At 39.7% G+C, this 24,924-nt stretch overlaps 1 protein-coding gene across 3 annotated transcripts in view; it reads right to left on the bottom strand.

Moving 5' to 3' along the window:
* Positions 1–24,924, bottom strand: part of grin2bb (glutamate receptor, ionotropic, N-methyl D-aspartate 2B-b) — a 147,937-nt gene that overhangs the window by 72,646 nt on the left and 50,367 nt on the right. For all 3 annotated transcript variants that reach the window (XM_082536749.1, XM_082536751.1, XM_082536750.1), the window contains exons 3-5: positions 7,074–7,217; positions 4,726–4,996; positions 1,064–1,256 (exon numbers count right to left, since the gene is read on the bottom strand). In XM_082536749.1, the coding sequence (XP_082392875.1) occupies positions 1,064–1,256; positions 4,726–4,996; positions 7,074–7,217 (608 nt within the window). The remainder of the gene's footprint in view (positions 1–1,063; positions 1,257–4,725; positions 4,997–7,073; positions 7,218–24,924) is intronic.

Here is a 24,924-nt window from a genome sequence, read left to right as displayed (position 1 = left end):
TCTCTAACTTTGTCTCCAAACTGCTCAACCTGATATGTCCCTCTGTTGTAATCATTTCAAATGAGTATCATATCCAATGAATATCTTAACATCTTCAACTCTGCAGGCTTCAGCGTGGCCTCCTGCGTTTTTTGTTAGCAGCTCTTTCTCCAAACCATTTACCATAGCAGGTAAATAGCAACCTTTCCTTTCACTCTTGCTGCTATCCTTCTGGCACACCTGACACTCATCGTCACTCATCCCACCCTACCTGCACTCTCTACATCACCTCTCCTGTGCACTGTCCATGCCTTCCAATAGAAGTCATGGACAGTGGGAATCTTGCTTATGCTAACATTCATTCGTCTTCTCTCCAGAGCATACTGCCACCTCTCCAGACTCTCTTTCACCTGCTCCTTACTCTTACCGCAGGTCACAATGTAGTCTGTGAATATGATCATCCATGAAGACTCCTGTCTGTCTCTGCTAATCAGTCCATCAAAATGTCCAAATAATATCAAAAATGAGTAAAACCAAGAAAACGATTATTGCAAGCTCCATGTAAAAATCTTAAAAATTAACCTTGAAAACATTAAACCTCTCCACATGAAGTAGCTGCTACTGAAAGACACTTATCTTTGGATAAACACCAGCAAACACTTTTATTACAGCCACACAGAAAATGCTAACCCGACATGCTTTATTGGGAAGTTGTCCGTGGCAGGTGGTTGGAGGTATCCTCTATCACCCTCTACCACAGGCTAACTTCAAAGAACAAGATCAATGAACACAGGCCACAAAGAAAAACGAGCCACAATCTGAGAAGCTTTAGGAGCTAGGAAAGCAGTAAGTGTAGTAAACAATGTAGCTCATGTGTTTTTAGACAATGAACGTCCCGCAGAGGTAGCTGACTGCCTGGATTCTCTCGTGATGAAGATTATAGGTTCTCAAGAATCACGCCGCTTTGCAAGGTAAGCACAGTATTGCATTGCAGGTCTGGTTCATTAGACCGGGACATTCAGAGTTGAGGGGTTTGATTTCTTTACACATTTCACCATGTATGCACATCATCCAGCCAACTCACTTCAGTATTTCCTTGGAGTGTCCGGTGTTTGAGCTCTTCTTGTCAGGTGTCCCGAGGCAGCTTGACTTCTGCATGGTGTGTGGCCCTCGATCCAGTATCATGGTAGAGGTTGCCGTAGCAATGACAGCCACTGCATCGCGTACCCTGGCCTCGATGTTGTAGTCCCATTCGTCATATGACACTGAGATAAGCCCTGGGAGAGATAGTGAGAGAGCAAAGGAGAGAGAAATGAGGTGAGAGAAAGGGATGTATGGAAAGAGAGAGGGAAAAAAGAAAGATGAAAGGAAGAGAGAGAGACAGTAGTATGAGAAAAACAGGCGAGCTGAGTGCTGTGAAAATTAGCCAGAGGGTGCAAGATATACAAAAATAAAAGCATTTTAGAGAAGGTGAAAAAAAAGAGACAAAAGGGAGACAAAACTCAGAAGGAATGTCTAAAATGTTGAAAACAATATTGAAAAGGTGAAAAAAAGAAAGAAAAAGAAAGAGCTAAATATGAGCATCAGTTGAGACTACGGTCACTCCTGAGCTCACTTTGTTATGCTTGGTTTTCCAAGCATGAGAAACCGCTGGCTATCACACGTCAACATCCATTTCTTGCACACAGAAACAACTGCGTTTTCAGGTCATTTTTCATGGCTGGTTAGGATTATGTGTGTCATTTGAAACCTGGGCTGCAAATCTATTGGGAAAAAAGAGAAAAGCCAAAACACCATTTTTAGCCAGCCTAAAAATGGTGTTTCTGCTGGTTTCAAACATATGTTAAAATCTGATTTTTCACCTGCTCAGGCAAATGGAAATACGGTAATAAATTAACTGTAGTTGAAATAAATGGCTTTAAACATGCTCAGTGAGTGGAAGGGCTCTAGGGAGAGCCACTGCAAAAAGGACCTGAATCCCTGGAGAAATACTTTGAAACCATCACTGGGAATTTTGGTAACAATGGGGCCAGACTTCAGCTTATTAGTAAAACAATAGCTACAATATAAAACTAATGTGTGTTTAGTCATGATTTATCACTTATTCATGAAAAATCAGTGGATTCAAAACGATAACACACGATAAAATTAATTTCCAAGCACATTATGAACTCAGTTCACAAAAATCAGCGTGTACCTAATCACTGACTGCCACTGGTGTGGTGCAAATACAGCAGGAGAACATTTGCATATATGCAAACAGGCCCATCTGTCAATTGTGCCCACATTTTGTTACAAAGTCTTATGAGAACCTACCACAGAATAAAGCAACATTGCAGACATTTCAGCATCTTGATGTCAGCTTGGTAAATGGAAATGCAAAAACCGAGACCACAGTCCTTCAGTGTGTAGTAGACTGTGTAAATTCAAAGCACATTACATTTATACAAAGCTCAGGAGAGAGTCCTCTCACAGGACAGACAAGATGTTATGAGACTGCAGTGGAGCCTTAACAATACACTTCAGACCTCATTGATCTGGTTTAAAGGAACAAAGAAATTTTTATGAACATTGACAGTTAGTGAGGCAGAATAAAACGATGAATGGCCAGTATAAAATATGATGCAGCACAGGAATAGCCGTCCAAAGACCCCACGATGAAGAGCGTCATGGGAAGGGGCAGGCCGGGTTATCCTTTGTCTTTTCTTTTCTAACACGTCCTCGAATTTCAGGCAAAGTGGTGCGCGCCACCTTTAGGTGGGGTATTGTCGTCTAGTCAGTCCTTTCCACTACTTCTCAGATTAAATGCAATCAACTCAGCAGTATTTGAAGGCAGCAGATTTATCTGGCAGCAGATCTTCACCACACTGTCTTAACCTCTGTGGTGGTACACTGCAAAAACTGGCTATCTAAATATATTAAAACAAACATTTATTTGAGAAGATCCAGACTATAATCAAGTGGTGTATAAGTGTGTGAAATGTTACTAAGAGGTCTTGAAACAAGATTTCTAGCTGGAAATGTCATCTCAAACAACTACTTTTAGAATTTATATACTAAATAAGAAGTAAAAGACATATATTCTCAAAACGAGATTAATAATCCTATTCCCTGTGCTCATGCTTAACATATCACTCTCAAAACAAAATCTAAAAGACTTTTTGGCTGGATATAAGATTGTAAGACTTGGTTAGACAGACAGATTTCTGCAGTGTAATCAGACTCTCCTTGTTGGAAATCAGGAACCTGTTTTCCAAGTAACTCAATACTGTTGCTCCGTCTCTTCTAGTTAACTCACTCCTCGTTTAAATTCCTATCTTTGTTTCCCATCTGACGTTTCGTGGAGGTCAGCGTTGTCTCCAGCCCCGGCTACTGCTCAGTCACACCCTGCATTGGAAGGATTCGCAAAACCCTACTTCCATCAGAAAACCTCCTTTCTGGACCAGAAGCTCGCGAGTAAAACTGTTTCCATTACTCACTCCACAATCATACCTGTGCAGCTCTTCTCCTTCTCAGATAATCTTCTCCTCTCCTCTCCTCCCCTTCACAGAACTTCTGGCCGCTTATCTCTGCTCAGACCCAGCTCCACGTTTCGGTGCATTACTTGCTGTATTTTCAATAAAGCTTTCGAACTGCATTCTGGTGTTTCCACTCTGAATTATATGGCAGAATACTACGCACGAGCCAAGCTATGACGCAATCAAGCCTTCCCATTATTTCCAAACTATATGTGAAAAATGTAGTTCATTGAATGCACTCTGATGCATAAATACTAAATCCTTGCCCAGCAAACCTGTCGGCTGTGAGCGTAAAACCCCCACTCAGCGCTGCCACATACGCCTGGGGATGCGAACTGGCAGCTCAGTCACTCAGAACTTCCCCCTCAGAGATGTTGGCAACATTTCTTTGGCCCGTGCCGACAACGCGGAATGGATTATTGCTCAACAGTTTCTTGAAAAACTGATCAGAATTCATGGAAAATAAACACAGATAAATTAAATCTGTTTAACACGTGTTAATCTGGAAGTTTAGAAATCTTAGGAAACATAAAGAATGAAAAGTTCAGCCCCGCTTCATCGCAAGTGTCCTCCTGACTCGACTAACTCTAGAAACGAAACTCTAAACAGTAGAAATCTACTAATATTACAAGAGAGAGAACGAGGTGGATCTTTCACTCAGGTTAAAGCATCACGATAAATATCCTGTGTGATACTAAAATAAATACATTCTATTTTTAATGGGCTGCATTAAAATACACCTTGAAACTGAAGTATTATGCTTTCCCTTGCTCACGTTGGAAATGCTCATATTAAACATGGCCAAAGTTTCAAATAACGAGGTCAAGTGCAAATAATCCATGTGAGCTGAGAGCTTATGTGTCAGACTGCTCGAGTTTTTCAGACTCTTTCTACTGCAGCATGTGCATGGTGCCAAAGAGATGGGATATTTTTCATTTGGTCATGTCGGTAACATGAGGGGACAGCCAATCAGAAGAAAGATGATTTAAAGGGTGAACAGCTGAAACAGCTTGCTTCTTAAAGAGGATAAATCGAGGCACAATATGAAAAAAAAAAGGGGTTTATCTATGAATCACACAAAATCTTTTCAAATGTGGCTCGATCAGCGTTCAGGAATAAAATTATGTTGCTGCAAATCAATCTAATAGGTCCATTTCAACCATATGACACATAAACCTAAAATTTAAAATCTTGACAGACTTTCTTCTGCTCTGGTGTCTGGGTGTACCTGTGGGGAAGACTGAGGGAACGTGGTCTGCATCACCAGCCACAAGCGAGGGCACAATCCAGGTGAAGCCGTAACCTGTGAGGCCCACAGAATGAGCCACTTCAAAAATAGTGGTAGCCTCTTCCTTTGTGCAGTAGAGCAGAATGACAGGGCTCTGCAGTTTCTTTAGCTGGTTCTGAATCTTGAGGTCGCCATCATCCACGGACATATCCAGTAGGAGGACTTCTTCTAGCTCCCAGCCTACAAAGCTGTTCTCGATGGTGCTGCGGACCTGGAGAGAAAGCAGGAGATTGTTTGAAGACGCGTGGGCTGCACACATGCAGTGTAGTTGTGAAGGAGATATACTGGAACAAAACTGACTGAGATGTCTCCTCCTCCAACCTCGAGACTGCCAAACAGTTAGTCTCTACACATCTCCTGGGAGGAGGAAGCCATGGTCGATTAGGTAAAAAAAAGATTAGGTAATCTCCTTTTCCCAGATATTACAGCTATATCTTCACACACAGAAAGAAAATTCTCTAGGAGATGGTGCTGGTTTTATTTTTCCGTGCTCACCTGTAAACAGATAAATGAGCAACGCAGGAAGACGTGAGTTTTTATTTAGCTTGTCTCCAAATCTGTATTTATAGATCTCTAACTGAAACAGTATACGGCACTTGGATGCAGTAAGTATTGCAGCTTTTGATAATAGCTGTTCCTCAAGGGAATCATTTCAAACTGAGTTGTACGAGATTAAAAATAGGCAACTTCTCATCACAGCATTAACTTTGTTTTGTACTTAAGGAAGAAAATTTGGGTCTTCGAAACATTTTTAAAATTTGCTTGAGAGAGGAGAGCACAACGAGATTTATGATGCTCATGCAAAGCGACTATAGAAATACAATCAGTTTTTTCTTTGGGCTTTTTTTCTTATTTTCCAAACACACAGAGTTTATGTTATAAAGATAATACGACTCCCCAGAGAAGTACCAGACTCCAAATACCCTCTTTATGTTTTTTTTAAAGAAACAGATTGGAGACTAAAAGGAGAATGTATCTTATTAAAGGAAGTACATTAATCTCAGGCTTCTTATATTAGGTAGCCAAAAGACAAAAGTAATAATACCCAGTGTGAAACATATCTGTTGGATGAATCTAAGGTTGAAAAACGTGACGACCATTATAAACCAGTTCTTATCACAGGAATACATTTATCTTTGCAGATAATACTCCTCCTTATATTTCTGATTTCAACTTATTATCAAGTAGTTGTATATTTTGGATAAAGGCAGATAAGATACTTTTACGTAAATGTGTTTTTGTTTCAGCATTGCAGCTGAATTTTACTTTGAAATGTCTCCAGTTCTAATTTATGTCGCACTTTCCACAAGTTCACTACTGCACGAAGAGTAGCTGGCGAGTGTTTGCGAACAAGTCAGTGTTTTCCATGCACACTATGGCTAACTGATTCGTTAGCAACCAAAGCAATCGCTAGATTTTTACTGACCAATCAGGGAATTTTGTTTTATTATATTTTTTCATACTTCATTCATTTAAATTTGATTCAACCCTGAAGTTAGGAGTGTGGTTCGTCTGACTGCCAGGTCAAGCCCAAGGAGCTCCCCATAGCCTCTCTATAAATGATGGATGTAGCTATCGTGACCCTATCCATTTGTTTCTGAAATCTTGTCTCGTTTTGAAGCCTCTAAATTAATTTCACCGTTGCCATCTCAGAGTAATAAAACAAATAAACAAAAAAAAAAACAGCTGTGATGGGCAGGGGTGGGTCTGACTGTGAAATTGCCTTCTTGCCCATCACAACATCAGCTCAAGGCACTTTTGCATTGGCTCCATTTTTGCAACCAAGAATCTTTGTCCTTCTTTTACACAGTCTATAAGGCAGCCTCCTTCCATTCTCTTTTGCTTATCCTTATCAGGACCATGGGGGGGGGGGGGGGGGGGGGGGGGGCTGGAGCCTATCCCAGCTGCCACAGGACGAGGCTGGGTGTTCTTGTCGATGCAAACCCAACACAGAAAGGTGGTGGAGTCGAACTTGGGACCTCATTGCTGTGAGGCAATAACTTGGCAATCCACACCTTCATAAAGGTGTGACTAAATAAAACCAACAAGACAAATTGCTGAAGCTTCAAAATGCACAAGTCAAAACCAATGAGTGATGTCACTTAATGGTAGCTACGTCCATCTTTTTTACTGCACGTTGTCGGTGCCTTTTGGTGCATTATTAAAGCAAATATCTGACAAAGACTCATTTTTTAGGTCATGGTACAGTCTGTCTAACACATTGGCTACATAGTAACAAATTCATGATGCAGTATAATTGAAAGCGTCTGTTTTTTGTATTTATTTACCTTGTTGACAAAGTCCTGGTAACCAGGGTAATACGTGGTGACTATGGAAAAGATGTACCAGTCATACTCCTCCATAATGTTCAACATGACGGAGGCCTGCTGCTCGATGGCTGGACCAAACTGGAAAAACATGGAGTGGTCGTCCTGGAAACGAGATACACAGAGCCAATCAGCAAATAAGGTCATGAGTCATACAGCATGAGAGAGAACTGGAAGGTAGGGCACAGATGATTATGGAGCGTATCCAGCTCCTGCAAGCCAGAGAAACAAATATAGTCTTGTCTGTAGCTCAGAGTTTACCATCCTCCTTTAATGCTGTCTGACTGCACCACAGAATATGCACCAATACTCTGTGGCTCAGTCACAGAGCGCATGTGATGCAAACCCTTTTGATATCTTAAAGATATTTATGAATATTCTAACACAGACAAGGTGACATTCATAATCAGAGAGCCTCATCACATTTACTATGCTACTGAGTGCACAATTAAGATGGCCACCTGGTTCAATGATATTTATTGCAGGGTAGCAACTTTGCAGCAGGAGTCAAAACATTTCTCTGCAAGGGAAAAAAAAAGAAAGCTCTTTTTTTGCTCCAGGAGTCACGAAGCGGTTAAGGGAAGGTCAGTCATGTAAAACCACCAAACAACTTATCAGGAGAAAGAAGTTACGATGGATTATTTACAAACGTCCTCCCTCCGAGGAGACGTGACAGAGCTGCTGTAATGAGAACAGCATCGTGTCAGCAGCCTTTTTTAGTCTGTCCACAATGAGGCCTTCTGTTAAAGGGCGACTAGAATAGAGATCTCACCTTAAGCTGTATAAAGAACTACCAGAAGTTCTTTAAAACATGCGTGTAAGACACTGATGCTTAGACTCACTTTCAAAATAAAGTCAATATTGTTTCTATACATGTTTTCAAGTCCACACTTTTGCTTATTTCGGAAATCTTGGAGCCATTCTCCCTCCTTTACCGCCAACATTAATAATGTCTCACATTCAGCTTTCTTCCAACTACGCAACATTTCTAGTCTACGCCCTTTTTCTTTCTCAACACCTCACAAGTTCTGGGTCGCGACCTGGCCACCTCTTGTTTGGATTATCCCCCTCAGAACTTCTTAATCAACTTCAAATGGTTCAGAACTCACCCAATCATTTTCATTTCATTTCATTTCATTTTTATTTATTTCACACTTGGTACTACAAATCAAACAAAACAACCACATCTTCTGTCAACAAAACACAACAACCATGTGTGAAAAGGAGCAGGAAGAAGAAAATATTCTTATTAAACCCTGCCCCCTATCTACCATCGAACTTATATCACCGGTGGGCACCAAAAATCAGGAACAAACTAATATTGACATTTCTCTCCGGTCGAATCCCAAACCAACATCACATTCATTCGCATTCTTCATACTGAGCTATCGTTTTAAACATATAACACTTTTTAAAACATTGTAAATTTATACAATTCTTTAAATTATAATGAAGTGAATTCCACAGTCTTATACCCCTAACCGTTGTGCTCATTAATCTTTGTGTAGTCCTGGCTAACTGATGTTTAAAATAAAATTTCCTTCTATTCTCTTCTCCCCTTGAACACATCAAAAATACTCTTTGTAACTTAAAAGGCAAAATATTATTTTTAGCCTTAAACATAATTAATAATGTCCGTAATTTCACTAAATCTCCTAATTTTAATAATTTTGATTCTATAAATAATTTATTTGTATGTTCTCTATATTTAACATTATGAATTATTCGTATAACTTTCTTCTGTAATAGGTTTAAAGGTTTTATGGTATTCTCATATGTATTCCCCCAAACTTCAACACAATAGTTGATATATGAAAAAAACAAAGAAAAATATAAAATACGCATTGTTTTATAATTTAATAAATCTCTTATACTACCCAAAATATAAATACTTTTGACCATTTTCTTTCTAATATGTTCAATATGAGATTTCCATGTCAAATTCTCATCCACTATTACACCCAAAAAACGAAATTCAGTAACTCTTTCAATCAATTCTTCCTCTATAAACATAATGACTTTATCCTCCTTTACACGATTGCCAAATATCATATATTTCGTTTTTGTCAGATTCAAAGATAATTTATTTACATCAAACCATTTTTTTATTCTTAACATCTCAGAAGTCATAATTTCAACCAAGTCTTTCAAATTCTCTCCAGAGCAATAAAAATTTGTGTCATCTGCAAATAAAATCGAATTTAACCTTTTAGATACGTCACAAATATCATTAATATATAAATTAAAGAGTTTAGGTCCCAAAATAGAACCTTGAGGAACACCACATACAATCTTCAATCTTTCAGAAGTATTGCCAAAATAATAAACATATTGCAACCTATTCTCTAAATAACTCATTAACCAATTCAATGCTACTCCTCTCACTCCATAGTTATACAATTTAGAAATCAAAATAGAATGTTGTATCGTATCAAAAGCTTTTTTTAAATCAACAAATACTCCCACTGTGTATTTATTATTATGTGTTGCAGATGAAATATCTTCAATAAAAGTCAACAACGCTAATGCCGTTGACCTATTTTTACGAAATCCAAATTGGTTTTCATGTATTAGTTGATATTTTTCAATAAAACTATCAAGTCTTTGTGCAAAGAGTTTTTCTAGCAATTTTGAAAACTGTGATAAAAGAGACACTGGCCTATAATTGTTAAAACTATGCTTATCTCCTGATTTATATAATGGTATTACTTTTGCCACTTTCATTCTGTCAGGGAATACTCCTGACTGTAGCGAAAGATTAAAAATATAACAAAGAGGAGTACTTATACAATCTATTGTCTTTTTAATTATGACCATGTCTATACCATCACAATCAGTAGATTTTTTATTTTTACAATTTTTTACGGTTGCTACTATTTCTTTTATGGTAGTATCGGCTAAGAATATGGAATTAACCATTCTATTATCACCTATCCAGGCTTCCTCATCTCCTGGATCATCATTTTTCCTGATTAGATTTGCTAAAGTAGGTCCAACATTTACAAAAAAAGAATTGAATTCGTTTGCTACTTCGGTCTTATCTTTAACAACTTGATTATTATTAATAAAATAATTAGGCCGAACTTTGGGTGTGTTCTTATTACCCAATACCTCTTTAAAAATATTCCAAATGCCCTTAATATTATTTTTGTTTTCCTGAAAAACTTTATTATAGTAATCTTTCTTAGCTTTCCTCAATATTAATACCAACTTATTTTTATATAGTTTATATTTCATTTCCGCATTTTTAGTTCTATATATTATATACTCCCTATATAAATTATTTTTCTTTTTACACGCATTTGCAAGACCCTTAGTTATCCAAGGTTTCCTATTTATATTCTTTTTCTTATGCTTAAATGATATCAATGGACAATGTTTATCATACAAGGCCAAATATATATTTAGAAATACTCCGTATGCAATGTTGACCTCATTAACATAAACCTCCTTCCAGTCCGTTTCCATGAGATCTTGTCTAAACCTATTAATTGCTTCATCATTTCTTAACCTTCTATAACTCACAAAACTAGCTTCTTTCTTTCTTTTCATATTTAAATCGAAAATAAAAATATTACATTTATGATGATCCAGCTTCATTCACTCACTTTTCCCTAACACATCCTGCTCCTCACTTTCATGGCACCCCCCTCCATAACTCTCAGACCTCCATCATCCTTTCACACCCTTTCTCTGCTCAGCCTAAGCTCCACTCCTGAGCCCCTCTCGCTTCAGACTTAACACCACGGGTGCCAGAGCCTTTAGCTGCACTGGAACTCACCTCCACTTCACCTCCGTCAACTAGACTCTATTACACAGTTCAAATCACAGCTGAAAACTCATCTGTTCACATCAGCGGGTCAACTATAACCATAGTGTTTGACATGTTTTACACTCACATATTATTCCAAGGTTTTAATCTCTCCTATTATTCTTGCTATTCTGATGTTGTATTAGGTGAACCTTAGTGTTTTAAAGGTGCCAAAAAAATAGAATTTCTTATTGTTATTATAAAAGCTGACCATGCCCTCATCTCAGTTTAACCTGTTAGCATGCCAGCTTTAACTAATAACCGTTAAGGCAATCACAAGATGCAGTGCAGCTGATGGAAATCTCTTTAGGTTTGCAGATATTTGGCACGGTTCCTTTTTTTAAATCTTTGATTTCTGCTTTCAATTTTTATTGAACACATTTGTGTTTGAGTTTCAGTTTAGCTTTCTGTTCTCATGTTGGAAGTTTTGCCTCCTGATTGTTTTCACTAGCATCTCGTTGCCCTTCTGTTTCTGATTCCCTAATCAGCCCTCTGTGTATAAATATTCCCGTCTGCTTCTTTGTCTTTGCTGGATCGTCTGTTGTACTTCCCGGTTCCCTTGTGTCAGTTTTCAGCGTTTCCAGGCTTCATGTCTAAATGTGTGTGTTGTCTGTTATTTGGGGCTTTTCTTTCTCCCTTCTGGACTTGTTTACCTTTTGTTGCTTCTGTGGACTTTAATTATCAGGTTTTAATAAAGCTCGCTTTTTGTTTTACTCTGTGGTTTGGTCTGTATTTGAGTCCACCTTTAAATGGAAATCTTGAGTATTTGAGCATAAAAGAAAATTTTATGCAAATGAAAGCATGATAATGGTGCTACAAGGAGATTAGAATTAGACTTAGAAGTCTTTTGTTGCTATTATGCAACATATAACAAAACTGCAGAGAGGCTACACCTTCAGAAGCAAAAAGAAAAATAAAGAACAAACATGCAGTCATTTGCATTTAACTATTTAAAATGTACTATATATTATATTATATAGTAGGGATGGGAATTGAGAACCAGTTCCCAGAATGCTAATTCCTTGGAACCATTAGTTTGCTGGCCTAATGATCCTGCTTATTGGTTGCACTTGTACTACAATTAGCTGATTTCAGTTCAAGTGCAGGATTAGGAAAACAGTGGTGTAGTCTTCAGCATGGATATGGACATTGCTTTCATTTTTATTGCACAAAAGAATGATATTGTGATGGTAAAGCGCAAACTGCATCCAGGACAGAAATAAGTACACTATTTTGTAAACACAACTTCACTCCTTGCAATCATCTGCACAGATAGCATGTTAATGCTAAGTTAGCCAGACAGCCTGCTAATGCTACCCTGACCCCAGCCCAGCAGCCAGACATTGAACTTGAACAGGCAACAAACTGATGAGCAGTCAGGCTGCAGCCTCCAAAAAAAATCAGAGAAATACCCCCAACATGCACAGACATTTGACCACACAGCAAGAATTAATTTGCAGGAATGTAATATCTTTGATATGCTACTTAATGATAGTGGTTACACAAAGCAGAGCCAGTGAGAACACAAGGAGAATCGATAAGAGAATCAAATCAATAAGTGATATTGATAATGGAATCGAAATTGCTAAATTCTTATCAATTCCCATCTACGCAAGGTATGGTAACCATGTAATGTGATAACAACAAGTGAGTTTCAAGAATTTTGCAATTTCACAATGACTTAACCGACAATAGACACTATTACACAAAGGATTCTGATGATCTAAGATATTGCTCTATTGGCTGTGATATTGCACAAGAGCGAAATTATTGCAGGAAGGAGGTAAAGGAGAAATGGAAGATGAGGTGGTAGTGGTGTTGAGGGGGAGAGGTCATGACACTTGAGAAGAAGCTGGGTCTGTTTGTCTTGCTTTCAGGAACCTGTAACACCTGCCAGAGAGCAACACGTTGAGCAGGTGAGAGTTGGGATGTGACAGTGATCAGGATGACCAAATGATAAACACGAACTTGTGTACCAAATTTCACTGGAATCCAACTTAAAATGATCTACCAGCAAAGGCTAGCAGCTGGTACTGTTAGCAGATAACTGCCCATCTCTACTTCTGATTAAAATGTGATCCATTTGGTTACTAAACAAAGATGGCCATGGCAATAAATTAAAAGTCTTCAAAATTACCGTCCACGAATGACTGGTTGCCAGGTGCAGTCTGGAAGGAGGCTTGAGCTAAAAGTACATATTTAAAACCAGCTTACATCCATGTTCTTATTTATTCTTTTTTTCAGCTTTATTGGGGTTTGTTGGTCCAACATAAGGCAAAAAAAGATGTTACAGGCATAACTGTAGACAAAAGTCTCCTGTGACTTGGATTGATTAAAAAAATTTACATTGCTTTTTAATTCCGTCTTGTCTTGTTTACTTATTTGTCATTTTAGATAAACTGTGGCAAAAACCGATGTGAAATGTTGGGCCATAATTCACAGCAGCACCAAGAAAAGAAAACTTTTAATCAGTTAGCGCTCATTTGCTTCGCTTCACACGATCTTCGATTTTAAAGTAGAAGATTCAGTATTTTGTGCTTTCTTCTATTTGCCCCCTGTGGAACATCTTACCCATGCACGGACTAATTATATAAACCTGCATATGCACATGTTAGTCATGCAGGAAGCAGAGCAGCGCTCGGGTTACGTGCACGACCTCCACTCCACATCAAAGCCAGTCTTCCCTATTCCACCACTTTCTTACCCAGAGGGGGAGAAAGGATGTACTACCTACCTTTCACTGCGATTATATGCTAACAACATTGCAGTGTCAAGTGACGTTGGAGGGGCTGGCAACGCTGGAAATGAGTAGAAAAGTCGAGTGTTTACATTTGTGTGTGTGAGCAGGCTGAAGCCTGGCGTATTCCCTGCTTTGACAGTTCATACACTCAACTCGGTAATGAAGGTATTTTCAGGCATGACCGGCGGCTAATGCACTATTCATCTCTAACCTCACACTTCCATCAAAATCCATCATTGTTTGATGACTGCAGCTTCAACCTGCTGAGTTTTAAATTTGTGTGGATGAGTGCAACATGTGGTTTACCTGACATTATACTACCCTCTTCTTTCACACACGTCCTCACTTTAAACAGATGAGGCTGGCGATACTCTTTATAATAATGTAATGTAATTTTTTATTATCGGCGACGCGACGGTTCGCGTGAACCAAAACGAAGGATGATGTCATCCTACTAACACGTGTTGCCCGGGTAGTCAAATTTGAAACAGCTCGTTCTGCCGTGCCTTCTGTTCTTAGAGGCTGTTTAAAAAACAAACTATTGAAATGCGTGACTTGAGGTGTCATTACAGAGAGCATGGATGCCGTAGACCGTGCCCTAAATAAATGTGCTCTTGGAGTGTAGCTGACAATGCGAGTGCACTGTTTCCTCTTGTATTAGCAGTATCTTCCAAAAATCCCCAAAACTACAAAGCTCGCTGCTCAAAGCTTTTTTAAAAATGATATTTCATATTGAAGAACCGCTCTTAAAGTCTTTCTCTCTGAGTAAAGAGTAAAAAGAACAGCGCTGCAGTGAAGCACTGAGGGCTGGATGTTTTGATCATTTTGTGGGATTTGGTATTTCCAAGATTTCTGAGACAGTTGCGAGCACAAATGTGGGAGAACTCTCCTCCCACAAACCATATACTGTTTAGTGAGATATTTAACCAGATCAGTTCAATAAAAATGGCACAATAGAAGGCTGGAAAATCATTGCCTGGTCTGGTGAGTCTTGATTTCTGCTGCGACATTCGGATGGAAGGGTCCGAATTTGGTGTAAACAACATGTAAGAGTGCCTTGTATCAATAGTTCAGGCTGCTGCTGTCAGGGCTCTGTGTGCGGGCAGGCGGAGGTGAGGATCCAAATGCAGGACTCTTGGAGACTGAATGGCAAACTCAAAGAACCTCAGCTTTATTGCTGGCACAAAACAAAACATAAACCAAACTGAGAATGCTAAGACAAGAACACACAGGCGATTCTGAGGGTACGACGCGACGCTGAGCGCTGGAGGACACACAATAAATACACATGAGGGAACAAGGAACAGGTGGGAACACAGCTGGGAGAAATTAGACCTAACGAGACAGAGGAAGCAAAACTAGAACACTGACATAAGACATGGGCCTTCAAAGTAAAACAGGAAACAATTCCCAAAGACGCAGACTTGACACTGAACTAAACCTACACTAAACACGAGGGCGCAAAACACAAAACCTAAGAACAAAACCCTAAACCAGAATAAACTGAAACAGAAAATGCTGGGTCAAAATGACCCAGAACCGTGATAGCTGCTGGTGTAATGGTGCGTGGAATACCAACTGACTGCGTTTAAACACCACAGAATACCCGAGTATTGTTGCTGATCATGTCCCTTTATTAGCACAGTGTACTGATGACTGCTTCCAGCAGGATAATGCATCATGTGCCAAAACTCAAGTCACATTAAACTGGCTTCTTGTGCGTGTTCTCTGCACTCAAATGACCTCCACAGTCACCAGATCTCAATACAACAGAGCACCTTTGGCACACAAAAATTTTAATTACGGACTCCAACAGCAGTTGATTCATTCAAGTGCTTTCTGAAAATCTGTGTAATTTAATAACCTGAAGAAATATTTAAATACTGCACTTCAAAAATGCTGTAGCTGTTTTATAAGATGTTCGATTCTCAGAATGTACTTCTTTATGCCAACAAACGTATAAATAGCTAACATGCTGGAGTTTTAATCGTGGCCCTAAAGAGGTTTCAAAACAGGTTTTTGACCTTCAATCATAACTGTACAATTATCTCTATTAATTAAATATGAAACATAAAAAATAAATAAAAAGAATGAGAGCCTCCTTTTTAAATAAATAATAATAATGATAATTTCGTACAGGTTTAATGTGTGTTTCCTGGATCCATCCATCTGTGAACTATGTCTATGTTTGACCCTGCATATTAGTTAACATTAGCACTTCAATTCATCATGTAAATATACCACATTTAGCCACACGTGCTAATTTTCATCTGCAGGCCCCGGCAGGTTGGCGGCATATTAAATTAATCAGCAAAACTAAACACAGAGGAGCATGTAAGCATAATTAAAAGGCGGAAATGTGTAAAATACAACACAGAATATTATATGACTGATCAAACACACCTCACACTTTTTATTAGTTGTTTATATTTCGTCTGCCGCCCCACAGTTAGAGACCGACGTAACTAAGACTCACGATTACACCTATGTCTCCTCCAACTATACACAACTTTGGTTATTTATTTATGTATTTATTTTTTGGTAATACCAAGTGTATTACATTTGATACATGATTTTTTTCTCTGAGTTTTTGAGACTTGACTTGACGTGATGTTTTTCTTCCTGAAAAAATTACAATAAATTGCAGAATATATTTTTAAGCAATAAACTGCAAAATAAATAAATGCCAGATGTAGCAAATAATACACAAATCTAAACTGATATTTGCAAATTCATATTTTATTTGTTTTATTTTATCAGAGGATAGAGAATCAGGGAATGAACAAAACAAAAAAATTCAGGAAAAAATTGAAAAAAAAAGGTTCAAACTTTTAAGGGCTTAAGCTGAAAATGCTTTAGATTACAGGTGTCCAACATAAGGCCCAGGGGCCAAAATGGGCCTGGCAAATATTCCAATCTGGCCCACTTCACAGCTTTAGAAAATGTGACTGAGTGAATAAATTTTGAAGTTTTAACTGTATTTTATTATAAGCGTTAGAGCTTTTTCTAATAATAAAGACCCTCTCCGCCCATTGCCACCCACACTACACCAAAGGCATAAGGACATTTACTAAGAATTAATGAAAAACTATACTCTAAATATATAATAACAGGACAGTCTGAGCAACGATCGACCAGAACCTTATCTGTAATGTTTGTGTTGGTCTGGCCCACTTCACCTTACAGTGGGTTGTATGTGGCCCAGCAGGTAAAATGACTTTGCATCCCTGTTTTCGACGGTCTTACATGAGCACTTTCAGTCTATAGGAGTAAGAACCAATCTACTAATCTAGTTAAAAGGTGTGCAGAAAAAACACAACCACAAGAACACATCCCACTTTAAATGGGGCTGCCAAATAAGGCCAAACCCCTCTGCGAGGTCAGATACCAAAAACAGATAACTGGCTGAAGTGGCGCTCTGGCAAAACGGACCCACTTTGCTTCGCTCACCTTTAAACATTTCCTCTCTTTAACTCTTTTTTTGTGCAGCCGCCACCTCTCATGTACATCGAAGCTACTTAGTCATTCCCTATCTTTCTTTATCACGTCCTCTCACTTACTTACTCACACAGTATCCCCCTTCTCCTTAAAGTCCCTCTTTGTCTTGGTATCGCCTTTCTCCTGATTCCTACTTTCTAAGAGGGCTCAGAATGGTCTAATCACTCGCGAGACCAAACCGGCCATTCAGACGGATTGTGAGGGCACTACTTATTTCATTCTCTGCTACTTAGATTACAGCTAATCATCATCTCATTCTACTTTCTCTTTCTTATCCTAATCACCCCCAATTTAATTTCTGTCCTTTATTCGCATGGCATTAGTGTCTCCTTTTTCTCCCTCTCTCTTTCTCTTGAATCCTTTGACCTTGCCCTGTCTTTTTCCTCTCTGTCGTTTATTTTACATAATGTCCTGCAGCTCCATTAGTTCATTTCACATTGGTGTGAAGTGTCCTGTGGGCTGCAGGTGTGTGTGTGTGTGCCATTACCGAGGCAGCCTGCCTCTCTGCCCGCCTGCTATCCTGCCTGTCATTTTGCATCACACGCCGCTTGACCGACAGCCTGCGAAAGCGGCTTGTCACCTAATTTTCAAGCTCTGTTTTTGTGTCTCTTTTTCTATAAATCACAAGTGTGTGTGTGTGTGTGTGTGTGTGTGTGCATGCGTGTGTGTGTGTGTGTGTGTGTGTGACATGAATTCCAATGTCTAATTTAAGGTGTCTGATTTGTTGAGAATGTCTGCAGGTTGGACAAATATAAAGGACTGATCCCTGAAAGCAATTACATCTGAGACTCACACTGATAAAACCAAACAATTATTTCTAATGAACTGAAGACACTATATACACTGCCATCATAGTCGACTGTTCACTAAGCCCTACTGTCTGAAGTTATTGTTGCAAGCTCTCCATTTGCACCCATTAAACAGGCCGCTTACAATGATAACAATAGCAGATGAATCATTTTTCAAACGTTTTTTTTATTCTAGACAGACGCTGATGAAAGAAGCTTTTGCGTTTCTCGTCTGTGGCCATCACTTTCACCACTGATGGATGATTATATGATAATTAATAGAATTAATGGATATGGATAATTAGTAGAAGATAATTAAACTGACAAAAATTGAGGCTTTTTCTAACAGACATTTTAATATTTCAAATTGTCTTTTTATAAAATTTTCGAAAAGGGCTTCATGTACATGACTGGTTTTTAATAACACTAATAGGCTCAGCTTGAGCAGTGGATGTGTAAAACAGGGAAATAAAACCACATTGTTTTTATGCAGTCGTTCATAGGTTCTTAATCCGAAGTTTAAGAAAACCTGAAACACTGTTATGTCATCACAAAATTTTTTGGCTGATAAGCATAGTTGTTGCATTCTGACTATATAACCCTGCTGATGAGCATTGTGTAGTGCTAATGTGCTAATGCTGCTTGCTTCTGGTTAACTATAAATTCCTCAAATCCAGTAAAGGTGGAGAGGTGAGCCAGCACACAAGACAGGACAGGACTGTCTTGTGTGGGTTTTCTTTATGTACTCCAATTTCCTCCCACAGTCCAAAGACCTGCGCATTACATTAATTAGTGAAACTGAATTCAGCATAGGTGTGAATGGTCGTCTGTCTCTCTGTGTTAGCCTTGCAATACATTTGCAACCTGCCCAGGGTGTTCCCTGCCTCTCACCCCAACACAGCTCGTTAAGTAACGAGTGGATGGATAGTAAAAATGGGGTGTGGACCGTGTCTGCACACTGGAGACTAAATATGTGAAGGGACCTATGACCCAGGTTAAATATCATGAACATGCTTAGAGTTGTTCACATCAGAGGCTGCACTGAGTGCAGCATAGATAGTGGCATAAATGGTTGCATGCGACTGTGAAAGAGGAAGATTTATCTTCCCTGTGTGCATCTCCTGTTGCTCCCTTTAGTGGTCGCCACAGCAGATAATCTGCCTCCATCTCACCCTACCCCGATCATCCTCTTTTGTCACACCAACCGTCCGCATGTCCTTCTTCATCACATCCGTGAATTTTCTCTGTGGTCTTCCTCTTTTCCTCTTACCTGTCAGCTCCTTATTCAACATCCTTTGTCCAATGCATCCACTATCCCTCCTCTACAATTCGCTCACCCTTTGCAGCTATAATAGCCTCAACTCTTCTACCCAGACCTCTGCTTACTATGCGCCTCAGCATCCGCTGACCCCGCTCTGTGGTTTTACATGTACCTACCACTTTGTGGCTGAGTTGCTGTCGTTCCCAATCACTCTTACTTTGTTATAATACCACTAACAGCTGACTGTGGAATACTTAGTAGTGAGGAGATTTCACGACTGGACTTGTTGCACAGATGGCATCCTGTCACGATACCACGCTAGAATTCAGAGCTGCTGAGAGCGACCCATTTTTCACAAATGTTTGTAGAAGCGGTCTGCATGCCTAGGTGCTTCATTTTATACACCTATGGACAAGGAAGTGATTGGAACACCTGAATTCAAAGTTCAATCATTTGTGTGCAGCGCCTCGCTCTGGTTGCCCCTGGATTGACGTCAGATGGAAGGCTTAGCTCTTATTAGCAGAGAGGTTCGGTGACCGTGACACCATCATCATTGCAAACAAGAAGGGACTCGGAGCCGATCCAATGTAATCCCGCCACCACCTTGAACCCCATCTGTCACTCCTACTGCACACCTCACCAAAGTCTTGCTCTCCTCATACATGTCCTGCACCATCCTCAGATACGTCTGTGCCACTCCTTCATGCAGCACCACAGCTCCTCTCTTGGCACCCTATCATACGCTTTCCCTAGATCCACAAAAGACACAGTGGAACTCGTCACGATCTGTATTAACACAAAAACACTTGTAGCATAAAAGCTCAAACGGTTGCCAGATTTATTTATATATTGTTTTTTTAGGTATTGCTCTGAACTGTATGTTGAATGGGATTAATAATGCTTGTTAAATCAATACAGGATGTAGATTACTGAAAAACAGTAACAACAGTAAAGAGCCCACCAGCAGACATTATTATTATTTTTTTTTTATTATTAACCTTTATTTAACCAGGAAAAGTCCCATTGAGATTAAAAACCTCTTTTATGGCTCCCAAAGACAACTAAATTACATTTATAGACTATAAACGTCAAGAAGGCCTAGTGGTTCCATAGTGTAGTGGTTTTCACATTCGCCTAACAAGCAAACAATCCCTGAATCAGTCCTGGGAGGAAACACAAAATACCTTTGGCATTGCATTAAGAAGGGTTTAAAAAATCCAAACTAAATGTGAATTTACCCGATGTTGCGACCAGTTGTGAATACACCTAACTTGCATATGACAAATAAAACTGAAAACCTCAAAGACCAAGAAAACAGCTTGCTAAAAAAAAAGGCAAGTTTTAATAAGTTGTTGTTTTTTTTTTACCACATCCACTTTTTTTGTCTAGTTCCTAAAAAAAATCCGCAAAGCACTGAGGTACGTTTATTGTGGAGAAATGGGAGGGTAACTGTTTTGGTGCTCAGTTTGCTTTATTTATTTTTATTTTTTAATTTTGCCATCATTGTTTCTCTCACACTCACAGAGCACGTGTAAAGCTCATAAAAGTGGTACTCTTGAGTAATTTAATTATAAATAAATAAATAAAAGCAGCACATTTACCGCCCCATCCCTTTTTTCCCCTTCTCCTGTGGCATGTCATGACCATTTACTGTATTACAATTGTTTTTTTCCCACACTAATCACCACACTTGCTCGTTTTGTATCATGCCAAAGCTTCTTTTTCATCCAGACACATTAAACACGGCTCTGGTGTTTTGGCTACACTACAGGAATCTCTAAAAGGCCTAGGTGTAGCACCACAGAGTCTGCAACAGTTATTTGTGTCAATTGGGGGGGGGACGAAGGCGGGTGGAATCACTTGAGAGGCATTATTCAAACTTTGGGTAGATGTGACACCAGAGAGCCAGATAACGAACACAAACCTCTGTGTGTGTGTGTTCCTCCAGCTCCCTGAGGTACTGCTGCCTAACATGTGAGCATAACCTACAGTTAAATCAGTGACTCCGCAATCTCGCTGAACTCACTCGAGACCCAGCAGACGACAGAGATACCCAGTATTTTTAATGTGCACACTCATCTGTGTGTACATAAAGCACAAGTCCCCGCTGTGCTGGCAACTATCCCTCTCATTCTTACACGTATGAATGAATTATGTCTGCCGGAACAGCATCAAGTGGCTGCTGCATGATTTAAACCCATCAGGACAGCGGGCGTTGGGTGCGTTTGATTTTTTTTCTTCCTCAGATCGTCACAGACACTTCTCTGGATACGTGGCCGGAGTCGAGGCCGCCTCTGCGGCTGCAGCCTCTGTGGCTGCAGCCTCTGCGTCAGCGAGCGGCGCTGTACAAGAGCCGAGCAGAGAGAGCCTCTAGCAGGAGGGCTGAAAGGATTTGGCAACTCATCTCCATGTCATGCCAATGAAAGCCTGTCTCCAATTAGATTTGCAGAGGAAGAGCGACATATCGGCCCACCGCTCAACAAGCCCTGGTGGGAGAGGATTGAAGGGTAAAGAGACAGCAGAGAGGAAGAGAGGCAGACAAAGAGGACAGAGAGTGAGTGTGTGTGTGAGACAGAGAGAGAGAGAGCAATAGCTGTTAAGGATGAGCAAGAGTAGAGTAGAGTCTCGCTTGAGAAAACAGGCAAACCCTAAGAACTCCCAGAGACGAGGGCTCACAAACACACACACACACAAAACATGTGCACAAGTGGCAGTGCACACACATCCCACCAACACTCAGCTTATTCCACTTCATCACACTCGTCTTTCACCACCTTTCATCTTTCTCCCTCTGTCTATCTCTCCTCCGCACATCCCGAGCACCGCCGCCCGCCATCGCCGCTGTCAATCTCTCAGTTTGAGCCCAGCTTGCTTCATCATCATATTTTTAATCAAACACACACGGCGCTTTAATTAATCTTATATTCGGCTGTTTAATTATCAACGACCCTGTTTCGACGTCTAATCCTCGGCTCCATTCAGTACACTTCATTTTAAACATCCCATAATGTTCTGATTGAATTACCCTTGCTATTTTGGGTCTAGGAAATGATTTCAGAAGCGCTGAAATATGATTCACTCCCACAACTGCCAGTGGAGCGATGATGATGATGATGGCGGCGGCGGCAGCGGTGGTGGTGATGGGTTATTTTACAAACCCATCGTCTGGATACGAGGCAGCATTTGAGATCATAAAACATACAGACGGCGAGTAAAAACAACATTCATTAACTCGTTATCATTTAATGTCTTCATTAAACATTGTTAGCGCTGATAAAAGTTGGCTTGGACTGATTAAGCGCTGCTGGTGTAAAGAGCTGATCTCTATTTGGTCCCCTATCATGTGCATAATTATGTAGGAGTAAACATAACGGAGTAATTTAAGCAATATAATGTAATCATTAGTGCATGCTTGAACAACTCCCATGCTACTGGCTCAAGTCAGTGAAACGAAAAAAATAAATAAAAGAATAAAAATAAATAAATAAGAATTTATTACAATTTTTTAAAAATTAAATAAATTAAACAAAAAATGTACAAATATATATATATTTTAAATTAATTAAATTTAAAAAAAAACATAGTGACAAATTTCTTTTTAAGCTTAGAGAGAGAAAGAGAGGCTGTGGAGATGACTGAGAGCGCGCTTGTCTACATTTGCCTTAACAAGTAACCTAATGAAGCTTTTTGCTGTAATTAAAAGTGACGGTTTAATTCGACACTGTTTTGGGAACATTTGCAGAAGTACCAGAGGCCACTCCATGTTAGAAAACAGCAGAACGGTCCAAGCAAACCTCCTGGGATGCAACGTTCCCCCTCGCTGTGGGATTTAACAAAGACTACACACGCTTACTCTCCCCCTGGCTTCAACAAACGCACACGCGAGCACGCACATGCTACGCAAACAGATTTTTAAAAAGATGGTCACTGTTGTTGTCAAACCAACGTCCTTACATAGAGTCTAAAATAAAATGAATGAAGGCTACATAAACCGAATGTGTATCGCGGCGTATTCTAACAGTCCTCAGATTTTGTGTGTGTGTGTGTGTGTGTGTGTGTGTGTGTGTGTGTGTGTGTGTGTGTGCGCGCATGTGCCACCTCATATTAATGTTAATGGAATGTTTCTTTCTAAATTAAGGCATAGCAGAGCAGCCATGTGCAGTCCTTAGGATGGAAATGTAAATGGATGTGGAGCAACTTAAGGACATCGAGGCGGGCTTTTAAATGGGTGCTCTCCACCAGGCGAGGAAACATTTAGACGTCTTTATTTTTTGTTTTTACTGACCCACTGGGTGTGTTCCCAGCGTGATGTGCCAGCTTTTGATATTCCAAGGTCAACCATTTTTAGAGATGTGAACAGAACTTAGAAGGGTATCCTCATATGTAAGTGTGAGGTCATTTTCTTTCCCAAAAACACCTCTGAGGAAGTGAGCTGAGGATGTGGATGGCTGACACAACACAGGGCCTTCGGTAAGGCTTGTGGGGGGAGGCGGTAGATGGCTGTCTCATATGAATTTCACCACCAGACAGTTACTTTAACTACAGTTTCATCCAATTCAACTTTAAGGCATCCACAGACAGTAAAGGGCAGCGTCCGCTTTCTTTACATCTACCTGTTCAACAAGCCTAAACAGGCAGAAAAGACTTTTTTTCAGATTCTTCCATCCACCACTTGTATATTTGTGACAGCACGGATTAATTAGGAACAATCTTAAATGAAAACTGTGACTACTTGCTCACTCAGTTTGCCACCTTCAAGTCCTCTCAATGAAGTGGACGTCTGGCGTAGCAGTTTCCTGTCCTATATGTGCCGCAAGAGGAGTAATGATTAGCCGATCATGACTCAACTAAAGCAGGGCTAAGACCATTGTCAACATTTGCTGAGTGGAGTGCCTCCACCAGGATATTTTAAATATCCAATGCCATCCTGGAGGCACATGGTGAACCAATCTAAACTGTTTTGTATGAATCCGCTCCTATACTCCTACAACTCAGTATGTTGGCATGGCTACAAATGCTGCCATTGGCTTCAAGAGCTTATATTAGTTTCTAGTAATTGGTTGGGGAAAATCGAATCCCTTCCTGCAAGGGAATCAGCTAGAGTGGAGGCAATGCCAGAGTGAAGAAAAACAGCGCCAGGTAACTTTTTTTTTCTTTTCTCGTATCAAGCTTTGAATCTGCAAGACAGTTTTAAACTGACCTGCAGGCTGAGAGCATCTGTCTAAAAATGATACCTGCAGAATGCTGGGGCGTGTCTAAAAGGGACCACAGGTGTGCTGCATTACATGTGCTTTACACAGTATACTGTGTATATGCCGTATTATATATAATAAAGCAAATACACCCTGTTTTCTGGTGAAGGAAGAGAAATGAACCCGTTTATTTCACAAACCATCTTCAGGCTTCAGATTATATTAATTTAGAACGATAATTGTAGTCATAATTATTAGTAATTACAAGTTTATTAACAACTAAAAACATAATCAAATGTTCTTTGAAAACAATTTCTCTTCTACTGAAGAATCTGGATTGAATTACCCTTTTTAAAGATTTTTAAGGATATTTATTCTAACTAAATCTGTCTTTACAAAACTGCATCAGAATGTATACATGGAAGCACGGTGGATCCAAAAATAATTATATGTTGAGTCTCCCACTAGTGACTGGAAGGCAGCTCCTTTCTTCCTCCCCACCTGCTGAGTAAAGCTCACACA

Source organism: Aulonocara stuartgranti, assembly GCF_965226115.1.
Source record: "Aulonocara stuartgranti genome assembly, chromosome: 6".
Taxonomy (NCBI): Eukaryota; Metazoa; Chordata; class Actinopteri; order Cichliformes; family Cichlidae; genus Aulonocara; species Aulonocara stuartgranti.
Note: the sequence above shows the minus strand (reverse complement) of the source record. Positions and strands in the feature narration are given on the sequence as shown.